At 45.2% G+C, this 22,585-nt stretch overlaps 3 protein-coding genes across 6 annotated transcripts in view; 1 reads left to right on the forward strand and 2 right to left on the reverse strand.

The window, feature by feature from the left end:
* The window catches only part of TADA2A (transcriptional adaptor 2A), a 29,766-nt gene extending 19,708 nt beyond the window's left edge, over positions 1–10,058 (reverse strand). Inside the window, exons 1-8 of one of the 3 annotated variants that reach the window (XM_081173107.1) lie at positions 9,872–10,058; positions 8,240–8,343; positions 7,039–7,145; positions 6,172–6,231; positions 3,913–4,004; positions 3,630–3,787; positions 2,874–2,962; positions 1,089–1,161 (exon numbers count right to left, since the gene is read on the reverse strand). In XM_081173107.1, the coding sequence (XP_081029233.1) occupies positions 1,089–1,161; positions 2,874–2,962; positions 3,630–3,787; positions 3,913–4,004; positions 6,172–6,231; positions 7,039–7,145; positions 8,240–8,264 (604 nt within the window). In that variant the 5' untranslated portion in view covers positions 8,265–8,343; positions 9,872–10,058. Of the gene's footprint in view, positions 1–1,088; positions 1,162–2,873; positions 2,963–3,629; positions 3,788–3,912; positions 4,005–6,171; positions 6,232–7,038; positions 7,154–8,230; positions 8,344–9,871 lie in introns of those variants that run through there. The other 2 variants (XM_081173106.1, XM_081173108.1) reach the window with 2 other exon arrangements.
* A 3,482-nt stretch (positions 10,059–13,540) lies between these two features.
* Positions 13,541–22,110, reverse strand: LOC308574858 (uncharacterized protein C17orf78). Of its 2 annotated transcripts, none has more exons than XR_014002592.1 (7): positions 21,598–22,110; positions 20,848–20,931; positions 19,027–19,293; positions 18,259–18,406; positions 16,205–16,326; positions 14,860–14,970; positions 13,541–13,640 (listed from the first exon to the last, which is right to left on the reverse strand). XR_014002592.1 is itself a non-coding variant. In XM_081173203.1 (7 exons), exons 1-7 carry the CDS (start codon positions 21,650–21,652, stop codon positions 13,629–13,631), a joined length of 765 nt encoding a protein of 254 aa, XP_081029329.1. In that variant the 5' UTR covers positions 21,653–22,109; the 3' UTR covers positions 13,541–13,628. The 2 variants fall into 2 exon arrangements, 1 of the variants encoding a protein (XP_081029329.1); XM_081173203.1 differs by having other exon boundaries at positions 18,259–18,372; positions 21,598–22,109.
* The window catches only part of ACACA (acetyl-CoA carboxylase alpha), a 204,061-nt gene continuing 199,519 nt past the window's right edge, over positions 18,044–22,585 (forward strand). Inside the window, exon 1 of the mRNA XM_081172826.1 lies at positions 18,044–18,109. The gene's annotated coding sequence lies outside the window, so the exon portion shown is untranslated. The remainder of the gene's footprint in view (positions 18,110–22,585) is intronic.

A 22,585-nucleotide genomic window follows, 5' to 3' on the forward strand; every position in this document is an offset into this window, starting at 1 on the left:
GAGGACTTGCTCTGAGAGGCGGCACAAAAACGTTGAAATGTATAATGTGCCCCTGCGTTGTGGGACCTTGCCCCACTGAGGTGGCTCCCACGCGGCAGGATGTGCGTGTGAAGAAGGGTTAACATTCCTGCATCTTGCTAAAAGCCAGATAGCACATAAAACACCAGCGTTTCAGGGATCCAAACATGGCTCCCCCCAAAAATCAAGAATCGTAACCGAGGCTGAAATATTGCAGTAGCAAACAGTGTGGTGCTGGGGCGGTGGTGGTGCTCCCCTGACCTCCTGACAGCTGAGCCACTACTGCTTATCAGGAGGGAGAGGGATGAGGTGGCAGGAAGGTGGGGGGAGTGCGAACACTTCAGCAGAGCCAATCCAGAGCTCCTGCTGCTGCATTTGCACCATGCTGGCCTCACTGAAGAAGAGAAGAAGAGTTTGGATTTGATATCCCGCCTTTCACTCCCTTTAAGGAGTCTCAAAGCAGCTAACATTCCTCCTTTCCCTTCCTCCCCCACAACAAACACTCTGTGAGGTGAGTGGGGCTGAGAGACTTCAAATAAGTGTGACTGGCCCAAGGTCACCCAGCAGCTGCATGTGCAGGAGCGGAGACGCGAACCCGGTTCCCCAGATTGCAAGACTACCGCTCTTAACCACTACACCACACTGGCTGCCTCACCCACTCTTTCCTGGTAAATGACGGGCCCCCATTGCCAGGAGGTCAAGGGAGCGATGTCCCCTGCAAAGCTGCTCTGTGTGTGTGTGTATATGTGTGCATACATGTGGGGGGGGGGGATATTAGGCAAATCAACACAGTAAAAAAAAAAAACCATGTAGAATCATAGAATTGTAGAGTTGGAAGGGACCCCGAGAGTCAGTGAGCCTAATTCCCTGCAATGCAGGAATCTCCACAAATGGTCCCCCATCCAATTTGAAACCACACTGGACCCTGCTTAGCTTTGCAAATGTGCTAGCAGTTTTATCGCTGCAGCACTAAAGCAACTGGAGGACCACTAAACCATCCCTTGTTGCTTCCAATCTCTGAGTGGAGATACCCCACATTTCCTCTTATAGCTTCACAACGCAAAACACACCGTGTAAAAGTTCCGAGTCATCCTCCACAAAGTCTATATCCCTTAAATCCCATTCAGCATAGTTGTCAAATTCCTGTGGAAGGAAAAAACAACTATTGACACAGATGCTGGCAGAAGCCAGGATTTCCACTGTCCAACAACAGAAAGCATAACAGAACTTGAACATTTCCCTGTGGTATAAAAACATACGGAATTGGATCGCCGCAAAAAAACCCAAACGACTTAAATTACAGGTTTCTGAGGGAAAGGAGGGCCCTGAACACTTCTATGCAGTTTAGTGGGAATTTATTTCGTGTTTCGGATTTCAACAGGCAGCAATCTCTTCCTGCACCATCCAGAGAAATATGGATGTACAGTTTCTCCTTTATTTCCCCTGCCTTGTTTTAGATATCTTTAAGTTGATATTTTGCTGTGGTTTGCATTTAATACTCTGAAAATAAACAAAAGGGGTTTTTAAAAAAGAAATTTGTGGATTTTTTTTTTTAAGGTCTCAAGAACCGTCGATTTAATGCAAAGGCAGAGATAGTAAAAATGACAAAAGAGCTTTGCAACAACTCCTTCATGACCAAAGTCTTCAAGGCAGCAAATGGACCACAACACCAGCAATTCTTCTCACAATTCCTGGGGTTGTCCTTGGCGATTTGGGTCATTTTGCTGTGTTGAAGACTTGGACCCAGACTCCTGCACAGATGGGTGCTCTGGTTTGGTGTAGGAGGGTAGGGAATAAAATAAGACAAAGCAAAAAGTGTTGCTTGTTGATACGCCCACTTCCAGATCCTGATATGAATTTAGCAGGAACTTGATGCCAATTCATCAGCTTCTAACAATAACAACAATAGCAGCAGGTGATTTGCAGCGACTCTTCCCCAGTTGTGAGCATCTCTGCTGCATCGACTGTGCATTTAGGCAATCTTGCTGCTCCCCCAGCGGGTTCCAAGCGGTATTGCATCCTATGCTTGATTATTAAGTGCCCAGTGCCACCAAATAACCAAGCCAAGCCTCTGAACCAGGGGTGGGGAACAGCAGACCCAGGGGCCAAGTGTGGCCCTCCATGCCTATCTGGCCCTTGGAACTCTCCACAAGCCACACCCCTTATCCCCCGATTCACACCTCTCACTGCTCCTATTTTGCACCCCAAGTGTATTTCCCTGACTGGGATGCGCCTTGAACTCTGAACATGCCTCCTGCTTGTTGTAGAGAAGGGAGGGTGAGGGTGAATAGAAAATAGCCTACTGCACAAAAGTAAAAAATAAATAAATGTATTCCTTGCTCTGTCCACCTTTGCCTCAGGCCTCGCCCACTATGTGGCCCTTGGGAGGTTTGTCAGAAAAGAATGTGGCCCTTGGTTCCCCAACCCTGGTCTGAATCACCACCACAAGCCGAAAATCCCACTATAAGCCCCAAAATATGACATGAGAAATACATTGCAAGTGGTACTGAGAAGTATCACATGCAGAGAACAGAAAGCTCTCATTTCATTCATTCATTCATTCAGCCACCACCCCTGCCCCAATTTCATGAATTGGCTCTCGGCGTTGTTTACGAAAACAAAGGGGCGGGGGGAAGATGAAGCAGGAAAATAACAAACAGAATCGCAGAGTTGGAAAGGGACTGCAAGGGTCATCTAATCCCACCTCCTGCAATGCAGGAAACATTTGCTCAACGTGGGGCTCGAACCCAGCACGCTCTCATGCTTTACCAACTGAGCCATCCCAGCCATAATGACATTCATCCTATTTGTTTCCAGGAGGAAAGGCAAAGAGCCACGCCAAATTGAGTTCCTACCTCAATGAAGTCTGCTCTTGCTGGCATGTATCCAGCCATATCCCTGGAGAGCAAGGAATCAAAGGTAGGCCGCGGAGGATCTTCAGCAGCTGGGAGGGGGTGGAAAGCATGTTTTAGTAGTCGGGCCAGTTAAAAAAAATTATTTGCACCTCCCCTCTTCTCAAAGCAAAGGAGGAAAAAATGGTGTGAATAGCATGCAGGGGGAAGGAAGCGCATTTGTTAGCTTTTTTTTTTTAAAAAAAGTTCTTAAGTTAATAACTTGCTATGAATTTCTGTAGTGCCTAACTGTACCTGTCACTGATTCCTGTCCCTGAAGGCCCATCTTTAGACACAGAATAAGGCATGGGTAGCTAACACAGAGGTCTGCATCTCCAGTCATCTCTGACTACAGTCATACCTTGGAAGTCGAACAAAATCCGTTCCAGAAGTCTGTTCAACTTCTGAAATGTTTGGCTTCCAAAGCATGGCTTCTATTGGATGCAGGAAGCTCCTGCAGCCAATCAAAAGTCACGGAAGCCCCGTCGGATGTTTGGCTTCCAAAAGAACGTTCGCAAACTGGAACATTCACTCCCAGTTTTCGATCGTTCGGGAGCCAGAACGTGTGACTCCCAAGGTGTTTGGGAGCTGAGGTACGACTGTACTGGTTGTGCTGGCTAGGGCTGATGGGAGTTGTAGTCCTAACAGCCCCTGAAGGGCACCACACTGGCTAATCTGGGAATGTGAAATGCTGCCTCTGTCCCTGCCATGGACTCTTACAATAAAACGGGATGGCTGTGTCACTGTGTTGATTCTCTTCCGCTTGCTTCAGATTTAATAGCGTGGATGCAAAGAGGGGGTTGTTGATGAAATGCTTCATGTAATGTTTTTCACACTCCTCTTTCGTCTTTGTGTTCATCTGATTTGCTACATCCTGCCTATAAGAGAGAGAGGAGGGGGAATAGTTCTGGTTATGCATCCATCAGGAGGAGGATTGCTCTGTTTTGCATTACCCACCAAAGCGGGACAGATCTCAATGTTTAATCAGGCATAAAACTCTCACCAGTTTCCAAAGCCACAATCCATCACAGCTTCTAAGAGGGCCATTTCTTCTTGAGCTGTCCAAGTCGGATCAAGGACGGGGAAGTTGGATGTCTGGTGATATGGGGAAACAAGGAAGGGAACTAATTTTGGATGTGATTCTGAGCATGGTGTTCAGTAGCTTAAATCCCACCCATCACAGCCTTTAGTGGCATTTTGAACTTGCCTCGTCACCAAAAATCAAGACGAGGAACAACACGTTAGAACACATATATACAAACGGCACATTAAAGCCCCAACTTGCAACCGATTGAGCTCTGGCCGTCAACTCAGCTCAGGAATCCCCATCTCCTGGTGACAACCAAACTCAGTCCAAATAAAAATGGTCTCATTGATGGTGGCCATCAATGTCTCCTGTGAGAGGGAGATCTGAAGTTTAACTACCGTATTGGCCTGAATATAAGCCGCAACCGCACAGAAGTCACACCTTTAAAATTTGGCGGCTTCGGGGAGACTTGGGAGCCGCGGACGGGACGAGCGCCATTGCCCTGTGCTGCTTTCTGGGGGGAGCCGCACCACTTTGCCGGTGGCCTTCCCCCCTTCCCTCATCCGGTGTAGGGGAGGCTTGGGAGTGGTGGGCGGGCTGCGGGCTGTTGCCCCGTGCTCCCATGGGTCGGGGGAGCCGTGCCACTTTGCCAGCGGCATAAGGTCATTAATATAAACCGCACTTTAATTTTTCACAATCAGAATTTGGAAAAAAGTGTGGCTTATATACGGGCCAATACAGCATGCGCTGTGTGAATAAATGCTTTCTTTTATCTGTCCTGCATCCAGCTTCACTGGATGACTGATCTGTGTTGACATCAGAATATAACCATAACATACTCTCTTCATAATACAGATCACATGCATAAGATACAATTAAAGCACATGGCCTTCCCCAAAGAATTCCAGGAACTGTAGTTTGTTAAGGATGCTCAAATGTAGCTTGGCCTGATCCGACAGGCTATCTTATGTTCATAAATGGTGTTCATAACTCAGTGACTTCCTTCTGAGGCACCATTTAAATCTGGTATGTGGGACTGCAAATGTCCATTGCTGAGTAGTACATTTCCTTAGGTCTACATGTACGAAAACAAATTATTCCAGTAGCTGGGGAACAAGAGATCAGACTGCTGCTTCTGGAATGACAGTTTAAAAGCTCCAGCAGCATGCCACAGGAATTTCAAGTTATTATCACGTAATGTAAATATCTCACAAGCTATAATTACGGTTAGCTCCTGAAAGTGGTATTACAGAACACAACGAAGACCTCTTCGTTTACTTCTCTGTGGCTATAATTCCAGAAGTAACATGGGCATGACAGATTAAAAAACAAACAAAACACACCCCACTACCCCCCAGAAAAACAACCACTGTTCAATGGGAAACCTGTTTTAGGAGTTTCAGTGGAACAGAAAATGTAACTGTTCTTCATGACATAACAATTTAACTAAAGTGTTTTCTGGTTAATTCAGTACACGAGGAAAAACATTATTGTTCTACAAAGTAATATCTAGGGTAGAGGTAGCCAATGAAGTGCCCTCCCCCCCTTGCTAGACTACAACTCCCACCATCCCTGACCATTTGGCATGCTGGCTGAAGGGAATTGGGAGTTGTCGTTCACAGGCATCAAGAGAGGACCACACTGGCTACCCCAATGTAATGAATCTTCTAATGCAAAGTGGCTAAAACCTGGTCTAGGCAGGACTAGATTGGGCCTTCCAAGCAAATTTTTCTGCTCTCCATCCCCAAGACCCCACTAATTTTGGAAACATCTTCTTCTTTTAATTAGACACAATGCTGGGGTGGGCAGTCATTTAAGGCCAAGCCAGCCCCCTGATGAGGATGCAAATTGCCCCCTCCCTGGTTGCCAGAGTGATCATTAGAAGAGCTGAAAGGAGGCAATATCAAAGGGCTGATCTGCAAGCATTGGCTGAGGAGGGGGACTGTGCATCCTATGTGCTTGTGTGCGCAAATCTGGCATCGCCACAACTACCACTGGCTTCTGACCTCAAATCCCCGTTCTATCAAGTTCAGGCATCCCCAACCTGCAGCCCTCCACATGTTTTTGACCTACAACTCCCATGATCCCTAGCTAACAGGACCAGTGGTCAGGGATGATGGGAATTGTAGTCCAAAACATCTGGAGGGCAGAAGGTTGGGGGTGCCTGATCAAGATGCATCTCCCGGAGGCTGACAACGAGAAGAAAAAGCAAGGTAATCAGAAAGGTGCATTTACCACTATTTCATAGGTGTGGTCGCTCTGGTGTTTCTTGTACTCAAATCCTATTGTGAAGCACTGCAAAACAAAGGAGTTTGCCACTAGGTTACTTTTCTTCCTTCTTTCTGTAGATGGGAAACTGACTATAAAGAGGTAAAATGAAAAGGACACAGGGATGCCTTGATCACAAACAAAACATCCCTTCCCTATAGTTATTTCCTGGAACCTTTCTAACAAAGTTTCCTTTTATTGGTGCTATGCAATAAATAAACTGTTAAACACACTGAAAAGGGGCTGACTCCAGCATATAACACCATTGACTATAATTCACAGGCTCACGTTGGCAAGAAGACTGCTTTACAACAAAGAATAGCAATCTGTTTGCAGGTGACTTCTGACAAGACTTTGGCACAGCTTGGAGTTGTTAGCTCAGGAGTCAGCAGCCATTTTGGGCTAGTGGGCAGATTTGTAATTATGAGAGAGTGCCATGGGAGACAGAAAATGGCTGCTATGGAGGCATGCTATATTAACTTCAGCATAGGAGAGGCTGAGCTGGTACGAACAGGGACTGAGCAGGGAGCACAAACAGTTTCTCAGGTATTGTTGATTTCTGAAGAAATGTTTTTGGAGACCTTTCAGAGCACCGCAGGAGATAATGGCAGGCACACTGGTGCCTCGGGTTCCACGCTGGTGACCCCCTATGTGAGCCACTGCCAGCTATACAAAAGAAAAAGCAGCAGCAAGAGCTGGGAGCTCTTGTCTTATTGATATGCCCTAGTCTGCTTCCTGGTGATCTGGCTACTTGGCTTTCAGCATCCTGGGAGAACACAACAGGCTTGGTAACTCAACCCTCCTTCATTTCTCTCCTTGTAAATGTAAGTTTACCTGCAAGCACAGCAAGAAGGGAGGTGGGCCGCACTCTGCACACTTTATGTAAGGTTCTGCGAGGTAAGAGGAACACCCTCGGCATGGCGGCTTGTCAAAAGGGTCATCTGTAAAGCCAACAAGACCAATACGTAATAAAGCTTGGGCGCCATTTTGCAAAGCAAACTCCTTCACTTGTTGTCGGCGGAGAAACTGACACAGTAATACATCTACATGTTAAGGTAAATAGGACACGGTGGGGAAAGTTTGTGGAATATTTGAAAAATCCTAGCATGCAAGCAAGTTCATTAGTAGGGTTAACTTAAATCAAGCAGTTAAAATTATTATCAAGAGAAATGGAAGAATAACTTAAAAACGGAGCAAAGTGGAAAATGCAGTGTTAAAAATTTAAATCAGAAAAGAAACCACAAAAGGGGGGAGGGAAGTGAAATATGTTATTGTACCGGATGTATTTGTTTGAAAGGCGTGTAATTGTGATTTTTTTATTGAGAAAAAAAATTAAAAAGAAAAAGATAGATAGGAAACTGCCCTATACTGAATCAGACCATTGTTCCATCTAACTCAGTTTCAGATCAGAACATTTCCCCAGCCCTTTCTGGCGATGCTGTGTTTTGAATCTGGGACCTTCTGCGTAGGCCAGGGTGTTTTTGTGCCAACAGACACTAGTTGGGTGGACACTGAAACTACTACATGTCCCTAGTGACGCCAGCCATCAAAACTCAAGCTGGTTCATATCTGTTCAACCCCATTCTACGCAGGTACAGGAAACATTTGGCTACCCAGACACTGCTGAACTACAGCTCCCATCACCCACAGCAAGCACAGCCAGTGGAATGGGATGATGGGAGTAGTAGTTTAATAACATCTGGAGGGCCAAAGGTTCCCCTTGCCTGCACTAGTTGAGATGGAATGCCAGGAAATGGATTTTATATGGATTTCTGGGTTTCCTCTGTAAATCTTGGGGTTTCCCAAGGCTGCTACTACCTCCCCCTTGAATGTGGCTGGGGCCATTTTGGCTACAATAAGGAACATGTTCTCGGAACATGAGAAACAGAAGTAAGTTGCATAGCCACATATCATTCCACATTCACTTATGATCTCGCCAGATCAGGTGGTATCTTTCACCTAGCACTACCTATTTATGAAAGTTGGGGATTCACATTGCAAGCACTATCAGCAACCTTTGAGTGACTCTACTTACTGCTGAACGATGTCAGACGCTCCATGTTCCTCCCTTGGGCACCTGAACTTCACTTAAAGACTACAATCTCTCATTGAATTAAGCTTTCCAGTGATGCTCAACCCCTGTAAAAAGAAAAATAAAGATGTGTGCCCGTTTGTAGGCCCCTGGAAGAAAAATATAGGAATACAGGAAGATGCCTTATACTGAGTCAGACCATTGGGCCATCTAGCTCAATACTGTCCACACTGACTGGCAGTAGCCTTCCAGGGTTTCAGGCAGGGGACGCTCCCAGCTCTGCCTGGAAATGCCGTCAACAAGAAATAGAGCCGTCAGCGTCATTGGTTCAGTATTGTGGAAGGCTCTGCTAATAGAGATTCAGCAGTTGCCTTCTGTTTCAACTTGTGCCCACCTGACCACTTCAACTGGCGGAACTGACACTTTTACATAATACCCACACCGCTTCTGTAAGAACATGATTGTCTAGTGTGGCAACACCGACACTTTGGAACTCCCTGCCAATTGATATAAAACAGGCTCTTTCACCCATCCTTTTCTGTGGCTGCTGAATACATTCTCATTTAGATTGTGTAGAACTGTAGAAGTTTTAAATCATGTCTATTACATTGTAGTTTAAACCTTATCTATGTTTTAAATGACGGCTCTAAATATTTAGTAGTAATTTTATTTTATCCTTTTTGTAAAACGCTTTGAGGTTTTTCTGCAATCAAGCAGTATATAAATTTTATGACGTAGATAAAATAATGGGTGTCTGATTTTAACTTTCTATATTGCTTTTACTGTAGTTTTATGTTCCATTGTTGTAAACTCTCTCGGTGTGTATATATACCTGCTTTTATAAATATATGTTTTTATAAATAATAGATAAGACATCTGGAGCATCACAGGTGTTAACACTGAACATAAGATGGAACAAAAATCAAATTTGATTTTAACAGCAGTTCTATCAATGAGTAGCTGAAGCATGTGGCTAGTGGGAATGGGAGGCAGTAAGGCAGGCTTCCTCAACCTCCTTCAGATGTTTTTGGCCTACAACTCCCATGATCCCTAGCTAGCAGGACCAGTGGTCAGGGATGATGTGGATTGTAGTCTCAAAACATCTGGAGGGCTGAGGTTGAGGAAGCCTGGTGTAAGGTGTATACTCTATGGAAAAAATAAATCAAGAACAACAAAAGGTGTGTCTGTGTGGTTGGGGGGGAATTCCCCCCTCCATCACCAGACTCCATCAAGACACAGGTCTTGTCAGGCCCTTCGAAATCAACCTTCCCTTCCTTCCCACAACCTTTTATACTCCCCCCTCCCCAACTGACGCCTCAACGTCACAGCAACCACGCGCTCCCTCGTTCCCCCCCTTGGCCAATGAGGTGAAGCAGTCGGCAGCGTACGCGAGAGCGAGTTCCATCCGGGCTCCGCCTCAGACAGCGAGAGCGCACGCGCTGACCAGGGGCGCGCCTGGCTTTCGTTCCATTTCCCCCTCCCCTCCTGAATGTGCCGTTCCTTTCATTCCCCCCCCCCGTCCCAACACACAAGCCACCCGGTTACTTCCGCTCTTCCGACACAGCCGCCCCGCCCCTTTTCTCTCCCTCTCCCCTCCCCGCCGCGAAGCACACCGCAGCCCCGCCCCTTGATTACCTGCCTCGCTTTTGCTGGTCTTTCGCTTGCTTTGCCGACTCGAACCGGCTTTAAATTACGTGCGTTCCACGCAGAACGGGGCGGCGCAGGCGGCCCCTCCCTCTCCCCCTCGCAGCCGTCCGTTGCGCTCACGCTCTTTCTCTCTCTCTGGAACGTGCTCGGGCCCGACGGGTGGCTGTGCACGTGGGCTGTCGAGACCGCGTGCGCGTGCGCGCGCTCCTCCCCTCCCCCTCCCGTCTTCCTCCTCACCTCAGAATACTGTATTGTATACTGTATATATATATATATTCTCACCTTGAACGCACATAAGTAGAACGAAGAAGGCTCACGGTAGCCGTAGAATATATTCGTAATATGCCAAGATTACTTGGGAGTAAACACATTTTTTTTGAAAAAATGGTTTTCATGTAAAATGAATAATAATAAACCAATAAGGGAAAACGGATTACACAGCTGTGGGACACGACAAACGGAAATGACAATACATTGCTGAGGAAAAAATTAGCGCCTGTAAAGAAATATACGTTGAGAAAGCTCTATGTGTGCCATATATTTAAAGCACATAGGTAATAGATTTATTTCCCCCCAAATAACTGTCGCTTAGACGCTGGAGATTTATAGCTCTTTGAGGGGTAAACTACCTTTGGGTAACTGGGAGAACTTTGGTTAATAATAATAATGGTCACTACAAGGAAGAGTATTGACATGTCTAGGATTCTGCTTAAGCAAAATGTGAAGTGGTGGCTTAAGGTGTTGTTGCATTACAATTTAAATGTTTGGTCAACTTGTACAAATAAGTTAAATAAAATGAAGCAAACGTTGATGGCACCAAGTAAAGCAGTTCAGCAGTATTAAAATAAACATCCACTTGACACACTGCCGAGTTGAGACACAAGTACTTTTTAGAATAAAATATTTTGAATATAAATAAAGGTAAAGGTAAAGGTACCCCTGCCTGTACGGGCCAGTCGTGTCCGACTCTAGGGTTGTGTGCCCATCTCACTTAAGAGGCCGGGGGCCAGCGCTGTCCGGAGACACTTCTGGGTCACGTGGCCAGCGTGACGAAGCTGCTCTGGCGAGCCAGAGCCGCACACGGAAACGCCGTTTACCTTCCTGCTAGTAAGCGGTCCCTATTTATCTACTTTCATATTTCCGATTTTCTTGAACAGATCTCTGGTTCTTCCCATTCTGTTGCTTTCCTCTATTTCTTTGCATTGCTCGTTTAAGAAGGCCTTCTTGTCTCTCCTTGCTATTCTTTGGAAATCTGCATTCAATTTCCTGTATCTTTCACTATCTCCCTCGCATTTTGCTTGCCTTCTCTCCCCCGTTATTTGTAAGGCCTCGTTGGACAGCCACTTTGCTTTCTTGAAAATTTTTATGAAAATCGGAAATATGAAAGGAACATTCCGTACAAAGATTACCATAATAAAGGACAAAAGTGGTAAAGACCTAACTGAAGCAGAAGACATCAAGAAGAGGTGGCAAGAATACACAGAGGAATTATACCAGAAAGATATGGATGTCTCGTACACCCCAGGTAGTGTGGTTGCTGACCTTGAGCCAGACATCCTGGAGAGTGAAGTCAAATGGGCCTTAGAAAGCACTGCAAATAACAAGGCCAGTGGAAGTGATGGTATTCCAGCTGAACTGTTTAAAATTTTAAAAGATGATGCTGTTAAAGTGCTACACTCAATATGCCAGCAAGTTTGGAAAACTCAGCAGTGGCCAGAGGATTGGAGAAGATCAGTCTACATCCCAATCCCAAAGAAAGGCAGTGCCAAAGAATGCTCCAACTACCGCACAATTTCACTCATTTCACATGCTAGCAAGGTTATGCTTAAAATTCTACAAGGAAGGCTCAAGCAGTATGTGGACCGAGAACTCCCAGAAGTGCAAGCTGGATTTAGAAGAGGCAGAGGAACCAGAGACCAAATTGCAAACATGCGCTGGATTATGGAGAAAGCTAGAGAGTTCCAGAAAGACATCTACTTCTGCTTCATTGACTATGCAAAAGCCTTTGACTGTGTTGACCACAGCAAACTATGGCAATCTCTTAAAGAAATGGGAGTGCCTGATCACCTCATCTGTCTCCTGAGAAATCTCTATGTGGGACAAGAAGCTACAGTTAGAACTGGATATGGAACAACTGATTGGTTCCAAATTGGGAAAGGAGTACGGCAAGGCTGTATATTGTCTCCCTGCTTATTTAACTTATATGCAGAATTCATCATGCGAAAGGCTGGGCTGGATGAATCCCAAGCCGGAATTAAGATTGCCGGAAGAAATATCAACAACCTCAGATATGCAGATGACACCACCTTGATGGCAGAAAGTGAAGAGGAATTAAAGAACCTTTTAATGAGGGTGAAAGAGGAGAGCGCAAAATATGGTCTGAAGCTCAACATCAAAAAAACGAAGATCATGGCCACTGGGCCCATCACCTCCTGGCAAATAGAAGGGGAAGAAATGGAGGCAGTGAGAGATTTTACTTTCTTGGGCTCCATGATCAGTGCAGATGGTGACAGCAGTCACGAAATTAAAAGACGCCTGCTCCTTGGGAGAAAGGCGATGGCAAACCTAGACAACATCTTAAAAAGCAGAGACATCACCTTGCCAACAAAGGTCCGTATAGTAAAAGCCATGGTTTTCCCAGTAGTGATGTATGGAAGTGAGAGCTGGACCATAAAGAAGGCTGATCGCCGAAGAATTGATGCTTTTGAATTATGGTGCTGGAGGAGACTCTTGAGAGTCCCATGGACTGCAAGAAGATCAAACCTCTCCATTCTGAAGGAAATCAGCCCTGAGCGCTCACTGGAAGGACAGATCGTGAAGCTGAGGCTCCAATACTTTGGCCACCTCATGAGAAGAGAAGACTCCCTGGAAAAGACCCTGATGTTGGGAAAGATGGAGGGCACAAGGAGAAGGGGACGACAGAGAATGAGATGGTTGGATGGTGTTCTTGAAGCTACCAGCATGAGTTTGATCAAACTGCGGGAGGCAGTGGAGGACAGAAGTGCCTGGCGTGCTCTGGTCCATGGGGTCACGAAGAGTCGGACACGACTAAACGACTAAACAACAACAACATTTATCTACTTGCACCCGGGGGTGCTTTCGAACTGCTAGGTTGGCAGGCGCTGGGACCGAGCAGCGGGAGCGCACCCCGCCACGGGGATTTGAACCTCCGACCATGCGATCGGCAAGTCCTAGGCGCTGAGGTTTTACCCACAGCGCCACCCGTGTCCCTTTTGAATATAAATAGGGGAGGGATAATTTTTTTTGCAAACACCTGGCACATGTAAAAATGGAAAAATGACCAACCGCCTCTAGGTTTTTATGTGCGTGAAACATGTATAGGATGGTGTTTATGGTAGTGTGTTATATATGTGCTGACAATAAGTTGTGTCAGGTGTGTGTGTAAAGGCTTTGTGTAAATGATTAAATACTTCAACAACTGTACAAAATATATGCATACAACAAATAAAAAATAAACACATAAATGAACAATAACTCTGACAAATGAAAACACTGCCCCACTTAAGCCCAAATAAAGAGAATTTTTAAAAAGAAATTTTGATTACATAAAGGGGGAGATGTAGCTTGAATTTGCTATTTCTGAGATCATGTTGAGAATTTTAAACACACGCACACACACACACACGACCCAGTAAATGAGAAAACACCTTTTATTTCACTTATTTCAGAAGCAATGCCTAAACACTCCTGAATTAAGATGTTTTGGGGGTGTTGGGACTTGATGTTAAACTTCTGCCTGGAAAACAAATGAAAAATCTACTTTATAATATAACAAGTCCAACTTTTGCATATTAAACAGTACTGCTAACATGGGGGTGGATTTTGTCAGTTCAATGCAGGACTGGAAAAGCAATTCCAAATCTTTTACTTCCATGTGCAATAATTAACTTGCATGTTTTTTTTTGTTTTTAGAGATGGCCACCAACTTGAATGACTTTGAAAGGGGGGTTACACAAATTGGGCCGGGAATTGCAAGTGGGGAATGGGCTGTCACATTCAGGCCCAGTTTGTGGGCTTCCCATGAGTATCTGGTTCATCACTGTAGGACAGAAAGAAGGGAGGCCAACAGTAGATGGAGCCAGAGTCCATAATAGGGAGAGACAGAGCCAATTAATTTTGTCTCCATCCTTCTCTCATTTGAGTTCTAACAAGGGCAACCCTAAGACAAAGGAGGAGGAAGCTGGCAGCAAATACCACCTTTTTGACTGGTGGTGAGTTGGGGTGGTGGTGCAGATGTACCACTGGCCTGGTTTAAGAAGACCTTTCTTAAGTTCTTATGGCTGGATTGGTCTTATGTGTGATCTGGCAGGGTTCTACTTGTTCCAGAACCATGGAGTACAGTGGTGCCCCGCAAGACGAATGCCTCGCAAGACGGAAAACCCGCTAGACGAAAGGGTTTTCCGTTTTTGAGCTGCTTCGCAAGACGATTTTCCCTATGGGCTTGCTTTGCAAGACGAAAATGTCTTGCGAGTGTTCCGATTTTTTTCCGCTCCCCCCCCTTTTCTAAGCCGCTAAGCCGCTAATAGCCTTTTAGCCGCTAATCCGCTAAGCCTTTAATAGCCACTAAGCCTTTAATAGCCGCTAAACCGCTAATAGCGCTAATCCGCTAATAGGGTTGCTTCGCAAGAGGAAAAAACCGCTAGACGAAGAGACTCAAGGAACGGATTATTTTCGTCTGGCGAGGCACCACTGTATACAGCTTTTGATGGCTATTAGCCACAATGGCTATGTTCTACCTCCACTGAATACCAACTCCTAGGAATCACAAGTGGGGAGAGGGCTACCGCCCTCAAGCCCAAGTTGTAGGCTTCCTTTTGGAGGACCTGGCGCACCATTTTGAGAGCAGGATGCTGGACTAGATGAGCCTGATCACGCAGGGCTCTCGTCCTACGCCCAGGGAAGTCTCGTCTAGCTGAATGGAATAAGCACGACTGAACTGTTAAAAACAAACAGACCATGGTGGGGATTCCGTGTGCTGCAGGATTTGTGGCTTCCGTCATTTTCTTCTCTTTTGCTTCATGTTTTTGCGCAGGGAAGAGACATTGCGTCCAACGAGGAAGGGAACACTGAGTGAAGAAGAAATTTATCAGCATGGCTAGGCTGGTCTAACTCCGTCACAAAGCCCTGCCTAAGCCCATGTCTTCAAGACAGACTTCACCAACCTGGTCCCTCCAGATGTTTTGGCAGTCAATGCTACCCTCTGTATTGGTCATAAATAAGGTACGGCAGGTGGGGGCTGGGTGAGGGCAGGCTGAGGTGGGTGGGGCAAGGCCTCATTTGCCCTAAGGGACTAGCCTCCTGTGCATTGCAATGCTGTGAAGCGTGTTTCGTTAGCCTCCTGCCTGCCAGCCCCAGACTCCATTGGCTCCTAATCACTAGTACTAGGCTCAAAACCAGGTACCGGTGTGTTTCCAGATGGCCTGTTTAGTGACTGTTCATCCTGAGTGCCCCTGGTCCACTTCCTCTGGTTCAGTGTCCCGGTCATTGCTGCACTCTGGGGTCATGACAGGTATTGAGGCCACATTTTGACAGTCCCTCCCAAAAGAAGCCTGCCTTGTCCACCCTTCAGTTTCCTTGGGACTTGGACAGGCCAGGACTTGGGTTGGGTGAATCTGTCTATTTTGGTTTCAGTTTCTCATTTTTCCAGTCTTGAGTTCAGTTCTCCACGTTTCCACATCAATTTGTGTTTGTTTTTTTAAAAATTCTCATGAAAATCGATTAGCATTTTATTGTAAATTTATCCCAATACACACATACTTGTATGCAGTTTTGCCTATTATACACATTTTTGCAAAGCAATTTCCCAGTGTATTTATTATTACTAATATATGCATTTTATGCTCACGTTATGCATTTTTGCACATTTTCTGTGAATGTATAACTATTGCAAAATTCAGAGACGTGCAACTTTCAAAGGATAGCTGTGTTTCGGTTTGCTTATTGTTTAGAAAAGTGCAAATTAGGTAGGTTCATCTTTAAATGCAATGAATGAATTGAATTTCTCCCCCAATCCTAGCCAGTACATGAAATTTCACCACTATTTCCTCCACACTGAATCCTCTGCAAATATGGGTGAGGACCCTAGTTCAATGGTAAAGCATCCGCATTGCATGCAAAAGGTCCTAGGTCCAATCCTTGCTATCTCCGGAAAGGGCCGGGAGAGAACCCCGCCTGAAACTCTGGAGAGCTGCTGCCAGTCAGTGTAGACAACACTGAGCTAGATGGACCAAGAGTCTGACACGATATAAAGCAGCTTACTTATTTTAAATTGTCGCAGTGATTCGGCACAAGCAAACTTACAGGACAGGGGACTTCGCATACACCAAATACCATAAAGAAGAACATCAGGGGCACCATGACACACAAGATGGCTATTTTCAGGAAGACACCTATCTTTTTCCTGTCCTCCATCTCATCTGTTTCTGGGGACAGAACGAGAAATACGAAGCATAAAATAGGCGAGGTAATGTAATAATGAAAGATAGGAGCTGTGTTGTAGGGTATGTTCACATTTGCAACTTTAAAAGGCAGAACAGTCGCTCCCCCTGCTGCGTTTCAAGATGCATTTGCAGAGTCTTGCTCACATCAGAGAGGGGGTGGGGATGTTTTCACCCAATATGCATGACCTTTTTGTCTTCCTTGCCCCTGAAACACCCCCCTCCAACGCCTACTCATGAAACATATGCTAGGGTTGCCATATTTCAAAAAGTAGAATTCTTCACATCTGCAAAGCTTTTTTTTAAAGAAACCCATCAAAATTGTTAAGCTTTTTGGGGAAAACCTCCCCCGCAAAATAGTGATTTTAAGCTTTTGGAGCTGTTTCCACTGCTTTTTCCATCACATCGCCAAATTTCCCCTGAAATTTTGCAGATTTAGCAAAATTCCTCCATGACACCATTTTTACACCCGGAAACTAGGACACGTCAGGAATGTTCCTGACGTATGGCAAGCCTAGCATATGTTTTCATCTGTGCATGTTCAATGGCTGTCTTAAATGTTCACAGCACAGATACGGTGGGTTAAGTTTTCTAGTCGGATTTAATCTGGATCAGGGCCGGGGGGGATGGGACACACCGCATCGGACAGCAGTATTTGTCAAGAAACTGCAGGATCAATATGGACCATGGCTAACATGTGAATGTGGCTTCAAAAAGTAGCACTGGGAGCCACTGGATGTGGAGTAAGCATTCATGTGAACACATCTGTAGTCTCAAGACCAGGCTTCCTCAACCTTGGCCCTCCAGATGTTTTGAGACTACAATTCCCATCATCCCTGACCACTGGTTCTGCTAGCTAGGGATCATGGGAGTTGTAGGCCAAAAACATCTGGAGGGCCAAGGTTGAGGAAGCTTGCTCAAGACATTTTGGTGCCTGAGGTAGAAAATCTGAGTGGTATTTCCCCACCTTTCAGCACACCAACAGTGATTGGTGGGTCAGAAGGAAGGGAGACTAACAGTAGGTGGAGCCAGAGCTAATGATGGGCGGAGCCATATAATACTACTTTTAGTCCTCCTCTTCGTTGAGTTCTACAATGGCAAAATAGAGAATAAGGAGGAGGTAGCTGGCATTGTAAGGAAAGAGCTTTTAATTTGTTGACACTCCCTCTGTGTTAAGTATATGGCAATCTGAGGACTTGCTGTGTCCAGTTCTGGGCACCACAATTTAAGAAGGATATTGACAAGCTGAAGCACGTGCAGAGCCTTATGAGGAATGGTTGAGGGAGTTGGCTATGTTTAGCCTTCTAAAGAGGAGACTAAGAGGATATATCTTCAAATAGGTAAGGGGCTCCCACATGGAGAATGGGGCAAGATTGTTTTCTCCTGCTTCAGAGGGCAGGACCCAAACCAAGGGATTCAAGTTACAAGAAAGGAGATTCCAGCTAAACATAAGGAAGAACTTTCTGACTGTAAGAGCTGATGGTGAAACAGGCTCTCCATACAGGTGGTAGACTCTCCTTCCTTTGAGGTTTTTAAACAGAGGTTGGGTGGTCATCTGTCATGTATGATCTAGCTGAGATTCCTTCATTGCAGGGCTTGGACTAGATGACCCTTGGGTCCCTTCCAACTCTACAATTCTATGATCTTTACTAACTATTCTGCTGTTGCTTGTTAATTTCACTAGGGCTGTTAGCAACTTTGAGATGGGATTCCTTCAATCCACAGAATAACTCCTTGGTGAATTGTGCACCTCAAGTCATGCAAAAAGGTGGGATCTAAGCTTTTTTTAAAAAAAACATATTACAATTTAAGTCTCCCCTGACTTCTGTCCCTGCAATATAGCACAGTATGCAGTATTTCTTTCGGCTAATTATCCTCCTTACTCATGCAAAACTGGAAAAAAACCAAATTAGTTACCTTGACATGTTGCATTGATTCGGATTTCAGTTGCCTTTTCCAAACTTCTTGCAAAATTTTCATTATTAGTTTGATTGCTGATGATGAAACAATCCGACACCCCTGGGAGAAGCACTGTGAACAGAAATTGTATCTGGGGTGTGTTTATCTGCCAGGGAGTTAAATTAGAAAAGTTGAAAAAGAATGCTTGCATCTTGTAATGTCCCCGATGTCAACACCTTCCCCCCTCCCAAGCATTATACATATGTTAAAAAACCTGGGTGCCATTTTTTCAGCCCAAGGGCCACATTCTCTTTTGAACAACCATACGAGGGCCACATGCAGGGTCAGAGGCAAAAAGGAACAATTACCTTTTAACAGTAGGCTAGTTTATACACACACTCACACCCCCTTCTCTGCCCTCTCTCCTGACAAGCAAGAGGCATTATTATCCAAGGACACATTCCAGCCAGGCACACAACTCTCAGGCTGCAGTGCAAGACCAGTGAGGGGCGTGGCTTGGGGGAGTTCCAAGGGCCAGATACAGAGGTTCAAAGGGCCATACTCAGCTCCCAGGCCTGAAGTTTGCCACTCGTGTCAGGGATGAGTCATAGAAGAGGGTAAGATAGCAAAAATGGACGATGGGTTTTAGCTAACTAATTCTACTCAGAGTGGGCTCACTGAAATGAACAGGCCAATGTCCATTAAGTTCAGTGGGTCTATTCTGAATTGAACTGACATGGAATACAACCCAATGCATGGCCCTCAAGCTCTCCTTCCTTTCCTTACCTTTCCCCATAATACTAGCTTCTGCCTGACTCTGGAGGCTCTTTCTGTGATCGGCCGATATCAAGCAGCATTTAGCATCACAGCCCCTCTCATCAGGATCCGCGATTTGTTTCAGGCCATAGAAGAGATCCATAGCTTTTAGTTTCCCTCTGTACATCTTTTCGGAAACAATGAGGTGTACTTGCATGGTGCCTTGAGGTCCAGAACATTGCAAAGCAGCCACAGTATGATTTCTGGACAACTCCTCTCTAGATGTGTTTTCACTTTCTGTGGAAAGACAAAGTAAAAACAACAACAACCCAAAATCAGTTGTTACTTAAGATAAAGGAATTTAATAAGTCGGCCTTAGGATTCAGCTGCATTGGCAAAGAAAAAGCGTTTATGTGAGTTGTATATGCATTATAACACTGTAACACCAGATGGTGCTGTGGAGTTCCGTTTTTGCCAACCTGATTTCTCATACAAAGTTTGCAAAGCACTTAACTGAAACACTTCTTTGATGTGTCTAGATCCAGCCTTAGACCATTCCAGCCTATGCCTTGCCACCTCCGAAATATCACCTTCCTTGCATTCCAGCTTGTTTGTGCCCTTCTCACCTTCCTTTCTCCTCCTTCTCACTTCTTTGCACACTTGCTTAAAAGAAGAGGCAGATTCACATGTGAGCTCACTCTCTGCGGAAAGGGTGGGGAATCTCTGGGCCCCAGACCTAGTTAGGTCCAGTGTGACTTGCTGTGCTATAGAAATCAACTTGGAATACTGTGCGCATTTCTGCTCACTGCACCTCAGAAAGGATATTGTGGAGCTGAGGAAGGTTCAGAAAAAGGCAACTGAAATGATCAAGGGGATGAAGCAAGTCCCCTATACAGTATAGGAAAGGTTGCAGCATTTGGGTCTTTTTAGTTTAGAGAAAAGACAAGAGAATCGTAGAGTTGGAAGGGACCACAAGTGCCATCTAGTCCAACCCCCTGCAATGCAGGAACCTTCCACCCAAAATGGGGCTCAAACTTGCGGCCATGAGATTAAGAGTCTCATGTTCTACTGAGCTAACAAGAGGCGACTTGATAAAATTATGCATGGTGTGTAGGAGAAATGGATAGAGAGCTTTCTGCATCTCTCATAGCAGTGGAACTCAGGGACATCCAAAGAAGCTGAATGTTGGAAGATTCAGGAGAGGCAAAAGAAAGTACTTTTACTCACAGCAGTGTATACTTAACCTGTGGAACTCGCTGCCACAGGAGGCACTAATAGCCACCAAATTGTGTGGCTTTCAAAAAGGATTTTAGACAAATTCATGGAGGATTATCAATGAGTACCAGCCATGGCTGCTATGTTCTGCCTGCAGTAGTTGGCTGGAAACAGCAGGAGGGAAGAGCGCTGTTGCACTCAGGTCCTACTTTCAGGCTTCCTGTCAGCATCTGGGTGGTCACTGTGAGAGCAGAATGCTGATAATGCCTCTTGCCTAGATGATGTATGTGGTGGAATGCAAAGCAATGAATGTTCAAGAAACAGATGATGTTATACATGTTCACTGCAAAATTTGTGCAAACAAATATGAATGCTCAATAACCAGGTCATCAGGAAGCAACCTGAATTAACCTCTTTTTGAAGCCAAAGTGAGGGACCTGTGGCTTCCCACAGATGACATTGCTGGACCATGGCTCTCACCATCCTACTCTGCTTGCTGATGGGAGTTGGGAGTCCCACAACACCTGGAAGGCTGTATGTGCTCCCCATCCCTGCTTTAAACAGAGGGTTCCTTGAGAAATCTCAGTGGTTTTGGCAGCCTCTACAGAGGAGAAGGCATTCCTGAATCTCTCCTACCTTTCAGTATGATGGATATTCTTTTTGTGCTTTTAGGAAGGAGTTCAGAGAATCTTTGCACGCAACAGTGATAGTTCTGGAGTCCTGAAAGGGAATGGGCAGAATGGATGAACAGCCTTATATACATTCCTCTCCAATTTGTTTGTTCCTAGCTGAGAAAGGTCTCCCCATTGCTGCAATGTCTATGATGGTCATTTGCTCTTCCAAACTAGGTTTCTTTTTCCTGAAGTTGGCCCCCTTATAGGGAAAAACAGAGCTGGGAAGGGAGAGGTAGAGTGTGCTTAACTCTCCTCCTGGTGGCTCCTTTGGTGTGTGCCTGTAACTTGCACCTGGAACCCTACAGTGGAAAAGTCTTATGGGGGTGAGGGAGTTGTAGTTCAGCATTATCTGGAGGGCCAAAGGTCCCCCAAATGTGCCCTAGAAGAAACAACCACCACATGTGTTTTACTCACGTTTCTATGAACATATTGTCGTGAGCTTGGGGTATGTGTGTGTTAGGCTGTATGGTCCTACTTTGACACTCTAACCACAACTCCACACTGGCTGTAATTTTGGACACGCAACCTTGGGAAAGTCCCATTTTGCCCAATGGAACTTTCTTATGAGTTAAATGCATTCTGCATGTTCCATCGAGAAACTGAACCCACTATTTATATTTGTTTCTTGTATAATTTGTTTGGATTCCTTCCTTTACCTTTTGTATTGGAATATAGAATAATATTTTTTTAACAGAAAGAATGATCTGCTTACCTTGCTGACTAAAATCTTGCATCAGCGATAAACTAAACAACAGTATAATATCCATAATGTTGGAATGAGAATTAGGTCATGATTTACTGTCCAATTCCTTGTTTTCTTTTCTTCTATATGCACAGGCCAGTTTGAGGTGGAAGTTGCTTCTTAAAAGGGACTGTAAAATTGCTAGGTAGAGTTGGGAAAAAATTAATATTGTTCCCCCTCAAAAGATCACGATTGCCCTGATTTAAAATGCCTGAAATCAGAAAATGCAAACTAATTCATCTGACAGTGTTGACTGTTTCCTCCTTTATTTTAGCAGTTTATTCCATTTTAAGATCTGTTATTGCCACAAGAAGATGTGCTCTAGGTAATAAGTTCCATTATAAGCATAGTGTCCACAAGTTTCTCTTAAGCATTAAATGAAAGATTAACAAGAGGAACTCAGTCCTCTAGGGATCGCAGTCTGTGTATATACGGACAAAAAAACCCCTCATCTATGCCTATGCCCGAAATTCTGTTCTGTTCCATTGTGCTGTATCCAGTTCTAGAATGGATAGGTTATGCTGCTTCTGTTGTGTGGCCTTCTAGAATTTGGGACACTTCCAGAGAACCTGTTTATTGAACATTCATCCTGATTTGCTTGCAGGACATAAGTCAATGGCATACCTTCCAAGTGTCCCTGTTTTCCAGGGTCAGTCCCAGAATAATGAAAACCATCTTGGCTTCTGATTTGATCCTGGAATGTCCCTATTTTCCCTGCCAGCCCCACTGCTGCCAAGTTCAGGGTGGAGGATGAACCAACACTTGGGCTGAGCGGCTGCTACAGCTGTGAGGGAGCATCCCCTGGCCTCTCCATGGCCACCTCTGCCAGCCTCCTCCCTTGGGCAGCTTGGAGAACAGGAGAGGAGAGGCTGCCACCCCCAAGGCCCAGCCTTGCATGATGAGTGGCTGGCTCTGAGGGGCAGGCAGAGGAGAGCAGCGCCACCCTGGGTGGGAAGAA

The sequence above is a fragment of the Podarcis bocagei genome (assembly GCF_964188305.1).
Source record: "Podarcis bocagei genome assembly, chromosome: 15".
NCBI classification, from domain to species: Eukaryota; Metazoa; Chordata; class Lepidosauria; order Squamata; family Lacertidae; genus Podarcis; species Podarcis bocagei.

Excerpts from the sequence above, each read along its gene's own strand:
- LOC308574858 (XM_081173203.1), bottom strand. The coding sequence starts at position 21,652 with ATGGATATTATACTGTTGTTTAGTTTATCGCTGATGCAAGATTTTAGT. Across the intron at positions 18,373-19,026 it reads AGCTAGTATTATGGGGAAAG|TGCTTCTCCCAGGGGTGTCG; the intron begins GTAAGGAAAGGA and ends TTCTGTTCACAG. Across the intron at positions 16,327-18,258 it reads AATCAATGCAACATGTCAAG|AAACAGATGAGATGGAGGAC; the intron begins GTAACTAATTTG and ends TTCTGTCCCCAG.